Genomic DNA, 13,847 nt, shown 5'->3' on the forward strand with positions numbered 1-13,847 from the left:
TTACTTCTTTGTAAATCCGATTCCGTGAAGTGAATTAAAAAGTTGGTTCCTATTCCGGAGTACCACATCTGGCGACGAGAATGGGATCCGAACCCACGCGGGCAAAGTGACCAAATTTACTACACTTCTCACATTCTTTGTTACGCGCTGGACACTGTCGATCATTCCCGTAATTAGTCTTCTGTCCTCATCGATAGCAAGAACCGTTTGCTGGATTACCACTTCCAATCACACGGTTCACGTTGTCTCTCGAGCCCGCTCCGAAAGAAGTAGTTGACGAACTGTTTTCATTCCTAGCGATGACTTGGACCTGATGCTTGATAGACTCGAATAAATGAACCATCCGGGTCACTTGGGGTAACGTGAGTGTCTCCTCATGCAGAAGTTTTTCCCTCAACTCCGTAGGAGCGTAGTAAATTATTTTTTTCAATGATACGAAAATCTCGGCTGCAGTTTTACCGAAATCACACTTCTTCGGTTGCTCAGTACATCGCATCAAAAATTTCGTTAGCGGCTCACGCAATCCTTCAGATGTACTTCCCGGTGTCAGCTTGCAAAACTCATTCCTTTCGAACGAATTGTTGTTTTGGTGAAAAATGACCGTCAAATTTTTCTATTGCTGTTTTGCAAGGATTAATTTAATTTTTTTCATCTTCTTGAACATCTGCTCCCTTTATCGAATAAAGTCCTGGAGCTCGAGGCCCCGTTTTTGTTTTTCAATTTATTAGCATTTTTCTCCTCACTGGCAGCAACAACCACTTCAAAAATTTATCTTCCATCGCAACCATTCTTTACGAACCTGCGTTTATGGAAGATGATTAAATTTGAACGGGCTAATGTTCCAACCTTCCATTCTCAGTAGGCGGTGACTTGATGGCAGAGATGCCAGGCTTATTTTGAAAAAATCTGGCAAAACCCAAAAAAAATGTCTGGCAAAAATCTGGCACAGCAAATTAACATAGGAAGCTGGCAGATTTCTCAAAAAATCTGTCTGGCAGAGCTAAAATTTTTCTGGCTGTGCCAGATAAATCTTGCAGCCTGGCAACGCTGCTTGATGGTGTCTCGGTAGCTAGATTTTTTTTTATTGCACACGTGTGGACTTCGTTACCATGGTAACACCACACAACCTTGAAGGTGTTTTTACCTTTTTCTTCCGATCTGGTTTCTACAAATTATAGTGATAGCTTATGCTTTTCCTACTTCCATGCAGCGGCTACACGCCTTGGTTTCTTCGAAACGGCTCTACGCCTGTCCCTGCTCTACGGCAGCAGAAGAATCTGTTTCTGCGTAACAGCAGCGACTTTTGCCTATTTCTGCGTAACAGCAGCAGCTTCTTGCCTTTGAAATATTGGCTAGTAAATCTGAGTTCTATATATTTAACAAAATTGATGTTGAATTGAATGCACCATTGTACTTATTTGATAGTTTTTAATCATACCTAACGACTACGGATTGTAGGTTCCACCTACTCGTCGCCAGATCTGGTACTCTGGAACAGGAACCAACTTCTCAATTCACTTCACGGAATTGGATACACAATTTATTCTCCCCGAGCTTACGTATCTTACGGCTATAGATAGCACAAATACAAAAGTGCTATTTGAAACAAGATGCTCTAAATTTGCCATAAAAATATATAATAGAATATATTTATAAAAAATAAATTTACTGACGATGTGAATCTGATTTTGATCTAAAAAGTGATCAGTGAACGGGCACCATATGGTACATTCTCTCACTATGAACCTGTCATTTCTAGCCTATCTGAACTATTTAATAAATGGAAACCATAACATGGGCTACGCTTCCCCCTAAGCGGGCACCCCGCATTCTATATCTGTCTTATCTCAAATACCAAATGCCAATTTATAAATATACTGCCCTTTTCAGCATAGTTGTACCGTTCGTTAAAACATTAAGCTGAGAAAAGCGCCTTTGCAGATGTTTTCGCCTGGACCCTTATGGATAGGACAGTATAGTTTTGGTATTTTTTGCTACATTTTCAGATCAAAGTAAGAAACTTATCGAGTACGTTTTTAAATGATGGTGCTTGACAATCCATTCTAATGTATAACCCATTTCCGCTAAAAATGCGAATGGGCCTGTTATGCCGCACAGGGCAGTATATAACTTGCCAAATAAAATGTACATACAAATTTCCAAAATATACTTGCACACAGATCACAGTAATTAGAATTTTGCAATTATTTTAATATGCGCTATTATAGCGTGAACGTTCAAGAAATACTTTGGAAGAGTTAACATGCACAGTAGGGTGCTCAGAATGTTGAGTTTTTTCGACAATCCTCCGTGTCAATGAGCCACTTGTTCCCTATGCCAAACTGAGGCTCTGGTCCAAATTTGAGTGACATCGGTTAATATTTACTCATTTCTCAAGCGGGTTGAAGTTTGTATGGGAAATTATTAGCAAAATGTATGGAGAAACACCATGTCTTCACACTTGCGACACCAGGTGGCGTTGTGAACTTGCAATCGCTGTCAAGTCTGAGATTCTCATAGGATATTTTATGCCTAACAATTTTATGCAACACCGCAAGACGATCCGAGTTGATCTGAAAAGGTTATTAGCATGTTTTGAAGTGATGTCTTATGCTCAAACTGTTAATTGTTGAGCCTTCATAAAGCCTCAAGAGAACATAATATTCTTACCCATTGCTTACAAGGTCGCTTTTCGGTTACAAAACAAATTGCTTTTTTTTTTAAATCTTCTTGCATAAGATTCAAAGGTTACTTTTAATAATCAATTTGTATTCATGGTATAAATAGGGCTTGAAACGATCCAGTTGGTTAAACATTATTCGAATTTTTCACTGAATTTTGTATGATTAGTGATGATTTTCTTAAGGTGGCCCCACTTTCCTCTAAGTAGTATCATAGCCGCAAAATAGTATTATAGACTCCCCGCCAACTTGCAACTCCAGAATTAGCTTACAAATGATAAAAATAGCCTCAGAACTCTGAAAATCATTTTTTAAACGCCTTGGAAACCCTTAACATATTCATCACCGAAATAACCTTTAAAACGCCAAAACAATAAACAATTGCCAAACAATCGCCTCATTACTCTGGTCCACTTTGTTAACTGTTTTAGGTGAGCTACAACGCTGCCGGAGTGCTGGCGCATATTGCCTCCGACGGGGAAGCGGCTTGGACAATCGCCGTGCCAACTCGGGACCGAGTTCTGGTTCGCATGGTAGAAGCCATCGAACGGTGGGATCTATCTGCCGAGCGTAACATCAACTACCGCAGCTTCGAGCCGATCCTCGGACTAATACGCTGCTACCACACACCCGCCTGTCAACACTGGGCCGTCTGGGCACTTGCGAACTTAACCAAAGTGAGTTTGGCCGTAGGTTTCGGTACGTTAACTTCAAACTTAAACAAGTCTTTTGATCAGGTATACCCAATCAAATACTGTCGATTGGTTGAACGAGAGCGAGGTGTCGAACTGCTGCAAGAGTTGATAGATCATCCACAGCCATATCCTCGTTTGAAGGAGTTAGCGCAGATGGTACTAACGCATTGTCAAAACTTCACCGATTCGCTGGATCAATGCAGGAAGATGGAGCTAGACGGTTAGAAGATACTGCGTATCCGTTCATACGAATAGTCACAGTAGCGGCTAAATAAATTCGGTAAGCACACCTGCATACATTACATCTATATAGATTTACCTTGTGCGAAAATGTGTAGACAAACAAGGCTGGCGTACGAAATACCAACAGTAGAATTAAGAAATGTAGCAAAACTATCTATTTAATAAAATTAAATTATTCATGATGCGTAACAGCAAAGTTAAAGTGATACAAATAGATATCTCACTCGGAGAATATACATTCTTGTAACGTGCTAAACAGTTGTTAACTAATTGAATTACATGCTTACAACCCATGGAGAACTATCGCAAATTGCCAATTAGTTGCAGACTATATACTACTATATAGGTAGTCCCCATAAAGTTGAAAACATCACCAAATTACATCAGAATACTAAGTGCGCCAACGATATTTAGACGCGAATGACTGAACTGCTGAGGCACCATTGATGGCGGCCTATACGTCAGCAAAACGAGATCCGTACAAACGCTGACCAAGTATTTGTACATTTCCCATATTGAACCCTCTAAACTGTCCTTTCCGTCGCACAAAGGAGGCCTCTATCCTTGTAAGTAGATCCTTTCACTAGCAACACCCTTTTAATTGATTTGTTATTTATAATAAGTTTTAGCACTAACCATCGGCTTGTACAATAAGATTTAATACTACAAACGGCATATTCTCGTTAAATTTTCTTTGGTAAGCAATACATTGTAGCATACCTATTGTTTATAAGGTCAATCTGATGTATTGGAGCATATTTCTGCAATTGTAAAAATCGGTTCGATTTTCAGCTCATGACGACCAACTGTAACGTCGAAACAACTGCGTGGGCTCGAGCTTTGCTTATCCATCAGTAAAAAAAAATGTATACAAATATAGTAGGTAGGGTAAGGTAGGGCAAGATGGATCAGCTAGTACATTTATTAATTTATTTGTTTGTCAAAATCAACAGGTTCAACGCAATCCCAATGATGGTTTACATCTTCAAACTAGCATTGGGGCTACATTGAGCCTGTTGATATTGACAATCAAAAAATAATAGATCAAGTAGTTTACCCATCTTGCCCTACCTAATCCTATATATAATTTAACCCCTGTTGTGGATCGTTTGAGTTTGCACCCCACTTTTCTAACGATTATAAACTGTCGATGTATAAAAGATATATACCTAGCTTTGGACAAAAGCTAACTTTATTTTGCAAAAAAACATTGAATTGGCAGCCGTAAATTGTAAAAAAAATCTTTGAAAAAATCAAATAAAGATCTTAAAAATGGCAATAATTGAATCGTTTATGAATATCACATTCCTTGTAGCGTCTGCTCAATAGGCGTTTGCTGGCTGTTCAGGTTAAAGCAAATTCCTGGTCCTAAGTTTTTCAATGATATTTGTTCTCGTTCTGACATTACTTTGTTAAACCGTCTATCTCGTTGAGTTTCTTTAGCCTTGAACAGGTTCAGGTTGAGGTAAACACCGCGAAGAACGCTGGATTGTTGTGTCCCAGCGTGTCTCGTTCATGGTACACTTCAAACCTTAGCGGCGTATACTTATTTACCTGTCCTATGTGACATTCCGACAATTTTGAGATTTTAATGCTTAACGCATTTCGGTAACAATTCGATTATTTTATTTTCGAAAAAAAAAAATACAAATACACTTAAAATAATTTTCACTTCAATGCTACGTGAAAACATACATAGATTTTTTCCATCACATTTTTCACGTAAGTGTAACGTGATTCTCATATGAAAGCACTCATTTCAGTGTGCGAGATAGCCACGGGATTATCACGTAGAAGTAATGTGATTCTTTCGATGAAATTCATGGTACTTTTCAATAATTTTTATTAAGGTTTAAATTGAATGTTTTTTTCTTGATTTCAAATAAAAAAAGATCCTACAGTATTCTTTGACCATTGTATCTTTATTGTGGCAAATATACACACAGAAGAAGAAATTTATTCGGGCGAAACTGGTCTCTGGAAGGATATGGGACGCATATTATACAAGGGCGCATTTAAATCCATTGTACTCCTTGTCGTCAGACTAAAACAAAGAAACATGCTACAAATTATTCTCACCATACAAATAGTCTGTGATAAAATGTTCAGCCATTATACTTACAACACAAATTTGTCTCACGAAAATAAGCACAAAGATTTTAGCTGGCATGTAAACATGCAACTTGCAATTCCACCATATTTGGTACCATTATGAGTGAGGCACTCATCTACTTTTTCATATGTGAAAATCATTTAACGCTTACAAATGCACATAGAATTTGTGTATGTGCAAATCACGTGCGTTCCATTAAAAACCTAGTGACTTTAAAGGGACTTCCCGTTGATACATATGGGGTATCACCAACAATCAATACGAAACTAACTATTTTAAATTGGCTCACTACTTGACTAACCTATTGGTCCGAAGCAAACGATTAAAGTACCGCATTCTAGTCGAAATTCTAGTACTACACGATGTCTGTTTTGATTCGCTTTGATAGTTTGACAGATAAAATGAGGGGTTCGTGGATTTTCCTATGTTTCGAGGGGTGCATCGATTAGCTGGGGACCGAAGAGAGTGTTAGAGCTGAGCCAAAAAGTTGAGCACGTTTCTTCGGGACCTTCTGGTCTTAGAGTTACCTCTATGGTACAAGTGTCTTGGTAATCTCTCTCTCTACGTCAATGATGATCTGCTCCACGTCTGGCTTCCCCAATAAAATTGTTATGATTATTTTGCTTAACGACGTGTTCCGGGCATCATCCAAACCTTTTTGTGGAATAGTTCAATCATTTGGGTTATCATTCGTTTATGGTATTTTTTTTTATTAGGGTTGATTGTAACCGCGTATCCTAGCCCCTTGTTGAGGAGTGTCAATTGTTCTTCCATGAATGCGGTCGTCGATCGGTTGACAACCAGCCCATCAATGGAGTGAACCCTCGGCGTCGTGGTGATGGTGGATGGGTTCGGTGGTTCGTCCGTCTCCGTTGAGACTCGTGTCGTAGTCTGTTTAGCTTCCGTTTCCTATCTGATTCGCACTCCTCTGCTACCTTTGACCTAGACAAACTTGGAGATTCCATCCACATATTTATCTAAACAAAAGTACCGAAAACGGGACATAACGCATATTAAATAAATTGATAGAGTGGCGATAGGGTGTCGGTGAAAGGGATTGAAAACCATAACGAGGTTTCGTTTCATCTCGATAATCGACGTTACTTTCATTGAAAGTGATGAGCAAAGTAAAGAAGAGAAAATCCATAGCCAGCCTTTCGTTCTAAGCCTGCTTCTTTTTCATTTTTGTTTTGTGCTGATAGTCTAGCTAGGTGTTATAGAAATGATGCGTTGAACACGTTGTATGAAAGAGATAATACCTACTCGAGTTCAATTTAGAGCTTCGAAAATTTAAAGCCCTGCTCAGAACAACCTTTAAATTATAATAATAATTCTCTCTATTTTTTTCTAAAAATTACCTGATATCCTCCTCAGGATCACCTAAGAATTCTCCGTGAAGTTCTCTTCACAACTTCCTTGGGATTCTTCTGAGAATGCTGAGAATTCCTTAGGTCTTAATCTTAGAATGATCGTGGATTCTAGTCAGGACTTCTTTGATTTTTTCTCAATTTTGTTTGGGAATAATTAAGTTTTTTGGAGTGTAACAATTTATATTAAAAAAATATTCAAATGCATATAATTTATTTTCTACCAAATCTTGGATGTTTTTTTTTTCAAAATCAGCACAGATCGTTGAAAGAAGCTATTATCTATCTTGTAATATGACAAACATGACAAGAAACGGTTCGATACCCAAGTTATTAACGAAAGAGAAAGTCGATGAAGAGAATCGATCAATGTTGCTTAGGCCCTAATGCAATGTTCAGCTTGAATTGTGCAAAGTTCGATCGATTTGTCATTTGGCGAGTAACTGCACGAAAACGCCTCTGTCAATCGAAATGACGTCTAAGACAAAGCTGTTGGAAAATATATGGTCTTTGAAGATCAGCCATCGCCGAGAAAAGTAAGTGACACACACATACAGTGCACACACCCAAATACAGCAATCTGCTGATCTTATCGAGTTGAGCCGATTGGTTTATAACACTTTGCATGGAACGAAAATGTGAGTTTCAAGTGATATTATTGCTTTTCGATACCTATGCTATGAGTTCCTGCAGATTTTTCAAAAATATGTGTAAATTTCGTATGGAAAGAAAATGGTCTGAGTCAATTGAATTCAGTCGCTGAGTCGTTCTGATTGGCCGTGTAGGTAAGGTAAAGGCACAGACAAACATGCATAGCTCTTAGGCTCTGAACCATTTGCTGGATTATTTTAACTTTTGGTTAAAATTTGACAGATGGAAAGTTATCGATGAACCCTGCTATCCGAGCATGGTTATTTCTGACAGACAAGAAGTTAAATTTTGACAACGGTGGGTCGAAAACCGGTCGATCGACAACACGGGGATTTTCAAACATAGAAAATAACTTTCGAAATGTCACTTTTAACCACGAGTTAACTTTAACTCGGCAAATGGTTCACAGCCTTAGAAGGAAATTCTTAAAAACAAATCGTCAAGCGTATTTTGCATGCGTGGGGTGTATCAGCGGAGAACACTCAAAAGCTGCAGGTCTTCATCAACCGATGCCTGCGGTATATAATTCGTGCCTGGTGGCCTCACAACTGAATCTCGAATGCCGAGCTCCATCGTCGATGTGATCAGAAGCCGATAGCAACAGAAATTCGAGAGCGAAAGTGGAGGTGGGTCGGCCACACACTTCGACGGGGCGGAAACGAAATCTGCAAGCAAGCGCTGGATTGGCATCTCTCGTTCATGCAGTTTTTTCACTATTTGCTTTTCCCTCGATCTGTCAACATACCAGCTGTGTTGAATAAAAAGTAAACAGATATAAGGCAGTGAAGTCGGTTTGATTTTTTTTAGGGATTTGTTTTGTTTGTTTAGTGCGATTTTGCTTTTACTGGAAACAAGTTTTCAATCGTGGTAATGCTTTGGGTAATGCATCACTAATGAGTGCCATTTCTAACACCGCTCATCACTTTAATGTATACACAGCAAACACATATAATATAGTAAAAACAATACATGTTAAGCTGAACATTGCATTAGGTCCTAAGTAACATTGATCAATTCTCTTCATGAACTTGCTCTTTCGTTAATAACTTGAGTACAGAACCATTTCATGTTGCGTTTGTCGTGTTACATGCTAGATAAAAGCTTCTTTTATCGATTGGTGTGCTGAAAATACATGAGAATGTCTTAACATGGCCGTGGGGATACAAAGAGAGAGTCGACGAAGAGAATCTGTCAATGTTACTTAGGACCTAATGCAATGTTCAGCTTGATATAGTCAAAGTACATAACTCTGGATGGGAGCATACCATCAATAACTGTCAATGGTCGAAAGGTACAGTAGCAGCACCTACCCTCCCCGTGTCCCCTCGAGAGCGTCAAGTCGACGATAACAGGAGCACATACCGTGGTAGAGGTAACAATAGCTGCAATTTCCAAACTTACGACTGGATGCCTTCCTTCAGATAACAACTGGAGTGCGGTAAAAATCGGTAGAACTGCTTCAAACACATCGTCGGTACTTGAGCGGTCGGTGATCATCTCTTTTTGCCAGTGGTAGTGGGCGGGGGTGGTCACCCCTCACCATCCCTTTTCAAAGGGGGAGTTTGGTAAAGAGAGATGACAAAACCGATTTGTACCTTCCTAAAGTTGTCCTAGCTCTTTTTCTACTCTCTATATGCAATTTTCACACTGCCGTACTCTAAACGGAACTATTAATTCTATACTTTCATCCCCTCATCTATCGTATAAAAATTACCACTTTAGTCTGCTATTCGAAATTAGCATCTTCAACTATGTTTCTATCAATGATATTCATGGTGATGTATTGAACATCAATAACTGGTAAACGTTGATAGAATATTACAGTCATCAAAACAATTTGTTCTCAAATTCTGTGTACATCGTATAGCGTAATATTATACAAGTAGAATGACTAATGTGTAGCAGGTTTTTTTTTTTAACCTAAATGTGGTAGCTTGCTTAACGCTTCAGTGGCGCTACCATGAAAAATGCGAGAAAATTCCAACTAAAACCTTATTTGCGATGAATGTGATTGTGAGAATTATGTCTGTTTCTCTGTGGTAAAGGCTTATGTGGTTTCGTTTAAATTCCAGTTTTATAAGTGCTTTTCATGCCTAGACAATTGAAGGAAAACATTCGTTTGTTCGAAATAAGACAATTTTCACTCAACCCAAGGAAATTTAGTTTTCACATTCAATAATAAAACCTACCTAAAAGTTTTGTCTAAATTGTGTAAATTTTATGATTTTTTTATTTGCGATTATGCATTACATCGTACAGATCTCGTATGGTCTTATAATGTGGAAGCTTGTACTGCAGATTCTAGAGTCATCCAATCAGTTTATACTCACTTTTTTACATTTTTTTTTATTCTATAAATGTCAACTTTTCACATTTGTTCTCTCTCTCTCTCTCTCTTTCTCTTTCTCTCTCTCTCTTTCGCTCTCTCTCTATCTCTCTACCAATTTTATATTGTTTTTGAACGTTGAAATCTTTGCTCGAGCTCTACATACAGTGTGGCAAGTGAAATACTTTTCTTAAAATGATTTTGCTTATCTTGTGCTTCGTATTATGTGTCACAGATGAATAGAAAACTGTGGTCTCAAGACACAAATAAAAAGAGTTTCCGTCAAAATGTATCTATCAGAATACCTAACATGGGACAGTTATGAATAAATACAGGTCGAAAATAACGTCATAAAGGAGCGTTAATAATTCGGGTGAATGTAAGGTTATAGAAAGACAGACGGAAGTCACAGTTGGAACTTTACATGTTAGATGGCACATTTATGTATGTAATGATGATATTAGCCTAATCTTAAATTCTCCAGTTAACAAGAATTGTCTCTAAGGTTACTAAAACAATGTGTTTGCCCTGTGCAAAGTGTACGTTAATCACTTTATAATGTAAGAAGTCTGGAGTGATTACTATCGTCTGACATTTACTCTAAACATTTGCAAATTGCTTAGAGGGATAACAAATACAACTAGCTTCGATCGATCGTTAACATTATCCAGAATCAGATTATCCATCGTCAAAGGGTGTGCAGTTTTTTTTTTCTAGAGACAAAAGGAATACATTGCCAAACCTACTCCTGCCAAACATCAGGCAGACAACGAACAGATATCACTAAATCAGTGCTTTAGCCATGATGCGGGTTTCACTTGTGTTTGTAACATTTCCTAACACAGCTTTTGATCTATTTTCTACGGATGCATATTCAATCAAATGTTTATTTGATTTGCATTGATTTTCAAAACTTTCCTACATTTCAATAGAGTTGAAAGCGTGGAATTGTATCTAGCTTGCTTGCCTTTGCTTTGTGACCAAACTTGAAGCAAGCTTGTCCTAATACCTAAGGAAAAAATAACCTATTCTTGTAATGTTCAATGTTCATCTACATCTACGCTTTGATCTTGTTGCGTTTCCGGTGGTTCCTCCGGTTCCGTTGCAAGCCCTTGGGCCTTATCTAGTGGAAGGGGAAAGACCTCCGGCGGTATCGCCGAATAGGTATCGTGAATGATATTCTTAAATTCGAGAATCGTTTTCATCGTCGTACTTATGGGAGTGATGATTTTTGCTATGTCATTCTCTTCCGGCGGTGGTGCCATGGTTTCTGATTCTGCAACCATCTCTGGCTGGGCATCGTATTTCAGCTCGTCGTAGGGTTGCTGCTGCGGGATATGAGTGATCTGCGGGGGAGATGCCACCGGAGGCTGTTGAAGGTCTTGAATACCTTGAACTGAGGGAACTGGTTGGACAAGCCCGGCTGCAGCATCTGCGAATGCTGGCGGTTGGACTACCATTGGTGCCGGTACTAAAATTTGTACAATCGATGGCTGTTGGATCATGACCGGTGCTGGAATCATTGGCAACTGCGGTTGCAAAAGAGGCTTGAGCAGAGGAATCGGAGGTTGCATGAAGATGGGAGAGTCGATGGAAATCTGTTGAGGTACGATGCAATGTGCAATACCAATCAACCGAGCGTGGTAGGATTCCATCTGAGAGACCAATTCCGGAAGAGATTCGTCGCAGAGAACGGGATTTTCTGTAAACATATTGAAGGGATTATCATGTGCGAACCATTTTCCATAGATAGATGCTACAAACCTTGTAGGAAAATCTCCAACTTGTTTGGCACACCGTGATTGCTGCATCGTGTTTGAGAAACCAGGTCAACCGACAACACACGAATCATGTTGTTGGATAAATCAGCCGTACACAGAACAGGCAGTCCGTGGAAATCTTTATCCATCGTTGTCAACAGGTTATACGAAGCATTCACCGCTTGCAACGAGGGGAGGAAGGTCTAAAAAAAACAATTATTATTATTCTCAGTGAATTTTACGGCCAAAAAGCGCTTACCTTAGACAATTCTTCCAATGTCTTCAACTTGTTAAATGATAGATCCAAATGCTCCAGATTCTCCATGCCGATCAGATCGTCGGGTGTAATGACCTCCAGCACGTTGTGTGCCACGTTCAGAATCTTCAAATTGTTCAGTCCCATCAGCGTTCCGTCGAGTGACTTGAGCAAGTTGTGCTGCAATCGCAATTCGTAGATGATCGATCCCGAATCAACCAGGTTCTCCATTCGACCTGTAAGTTTCTCTATTTTGTTGTAGGACAGATCCAGAATTCTTAACTTCCTCAGCCCCTGCACTTCTTGCAGAGAGAACTCGTTCAAAAGATTGAAGCTGAAATTGGCCATAATCAATCCCTTCATGTTCACCAACGATCCATTCAGATTATGCAGCTTATTTTCCGACATCTGTAGGTCCTCCAAACGCTCAGCTTCCGAAAATTCGTCTTTCCTCAAATGAGTAATCTTGTTATCCACAGCTACCAATTTGGTGAGCTGAGCTGATCGCGATAGAAGACCGTCGAAAGACCTCAATTCATTGCCATTGATGAACAACGAGTCCAAATTCTTTAAATATTTGATCTCGACAGGCAAGTGATCAATTTTGTTGTTTTGAGCAAAGATAGTCATCAGGTTCGGAGAAGCCAGTGGAAGTTCATCGTCCAACGAAGTCAAATGATTGTCGTTGATGAACAACAGCTTCAACTCATCTAAATGCCTCAGTGTACCGTTCAGTGTAGTGAGATTGTTATGGCCATAATGCAACGAGATCAATGTTCGGGGCATTGAATCGGTATCGATCCGCTGCAATTGATTAGAAGCCACGATCAAATGCCTCAGGTTCTGCAACTGCTTGAACGTGTCCCCGTTGATGAACCTTAGATTGCCTTTGGCGAAATCCAGCGTCCCAGCATTCGGCATATGCTGGAACATGTCCGCCGGAATCTCCTCGAGTCGGTTCTCCGATGCACTGAAGTATTCTAACCTTGGAAGATTCTGAAACGTTGGAACCGGTAGATTGCTGAAACGAGACGGAGAAGAACAAAACACACTCAGTTCAACCGATAATTCAATTAGTGCCGGCGACGAATGATCAATCGAGATCAGGCCGAGTGTGGCAAAGGTGGCTCGGGTCAATTGGAAAACATTTATTGCGAGTCATAAACAGTAGCACGACGCGGACGTTGGCTGGCGCTATCGATCGATGGGAACGGTGGGATTGGATTGGAGTAGTTCTGAGGAAACAAATCAGTGCTAATTTTTAGGTTGTATTTAGCGTGTGCAGAAAATTGTGCGGTCATTGAGTTGGGCCATTGAGCACACATGGGCTGTTCACGTGATTTTGGTTCAAATGTGACGCGGTGGAAGATCAATCAATCAATCACTCTAGGGTGCTCCATTATGAAAATAAAAAGTATTTGCAATCTAATAGGCCACCATTAATAACGCCAAAATATTAGCCTGTGCCAGATTGGTGGAGGTTTAAAGATCGCCAAACAGTTTTAATTTTGCTACTATCGCTCTATCTTTGGTTCCATATATCAAAATGCTGTTAAAATTGAATAATGCAGTTGCCACGACAATGATAAAAAAGCCTATCGTCGTAGTGTTGAAATTGGCATTATTATCAGGCACATACCCAAGTAACATTGCAAGCTTTATAGAGGTTTTATAGCATTTTACAAGTCTAAATCATGGTTTACAGAACGCTCACAAAACCAAAATTGTTACTTGGGATATTGAACTATAAATTAA

General features: G+C 39.4%; 2 protein-coding genes across 3 annotated transcripts in view; one reads left to right on the top strand and one right to left on the bottom strand.

Annotated features, from left to right (window-relative positions):
• LOC135711680 (protein zer-1 homolog) overlaps window positions 1-4,901 on the top strand; it is a 35,663-nt gene extending 30,762 nt beyond the window's left edge. Inside the window, exons 11-12 of the mRNA XM_065234600.1 lie at window positions 3,113-3,358; window positions 3,419-4,901. Coding sequence (XP_065090672.1) covers window positions 3,113-3,358; window positions 3,419-3,601 — 429 coding nt within the window. The 3' untranslated portion in view covers window positions 3,602-4,901. The remainder of the gene's footprint in view (window positions 1-3,112; window positions 3,359-3,418) is intronic.
• A 5,072-nt stretch (window positions 4,902-9,973) lies between these two features.
• The window catches only part of ltl (larval translucida), a 39,077-nt gene continuing 35,203 nt past the window's right edge, over window positions 9,974-13,847 (bottom strand). The window contains exons 2-5 of one of the 2 annotated variants that reach the window (XR_010518500.1): window positions 12,096-13,113; window positions 11,841-12,039; window positions 10,192-11,778; window positions 9,974-10,135 (exon numbers count right to left, since the gene is read on the bottom strand). Coding sequence is in view for 1 of the 2 variants with exons in the window: in XM_065234611.1 (XP_065090683.1) it covers window positions 11,117-11,778; window positions 11,841-12,039; window positions 12,096-13,113 (1,879 nt within the window). In the remaining variant the exon portion in view is untranslated. The other variant, XM_065234611.1, reaches the window with a different exon arrangement.

The sequence above is a fragment of the Ochlerotatus camptorhynchus genome, unplaced genomic scaffold, assembly GCF_037179485.1.
Source record: "Ochlerotatus camptorhynchus isolate MF236.1 unplaced genomic scaffold, CSIRO-AGI_Acam_v1.1 ptg000434l, whole genome shotgun sequence".
NCBI lineage: Eukaryota > Metazoa > Arthropoda > Insecta > Diptera > Culicidae > Ochlerotatus > Ochlerotatus camptorhynchus.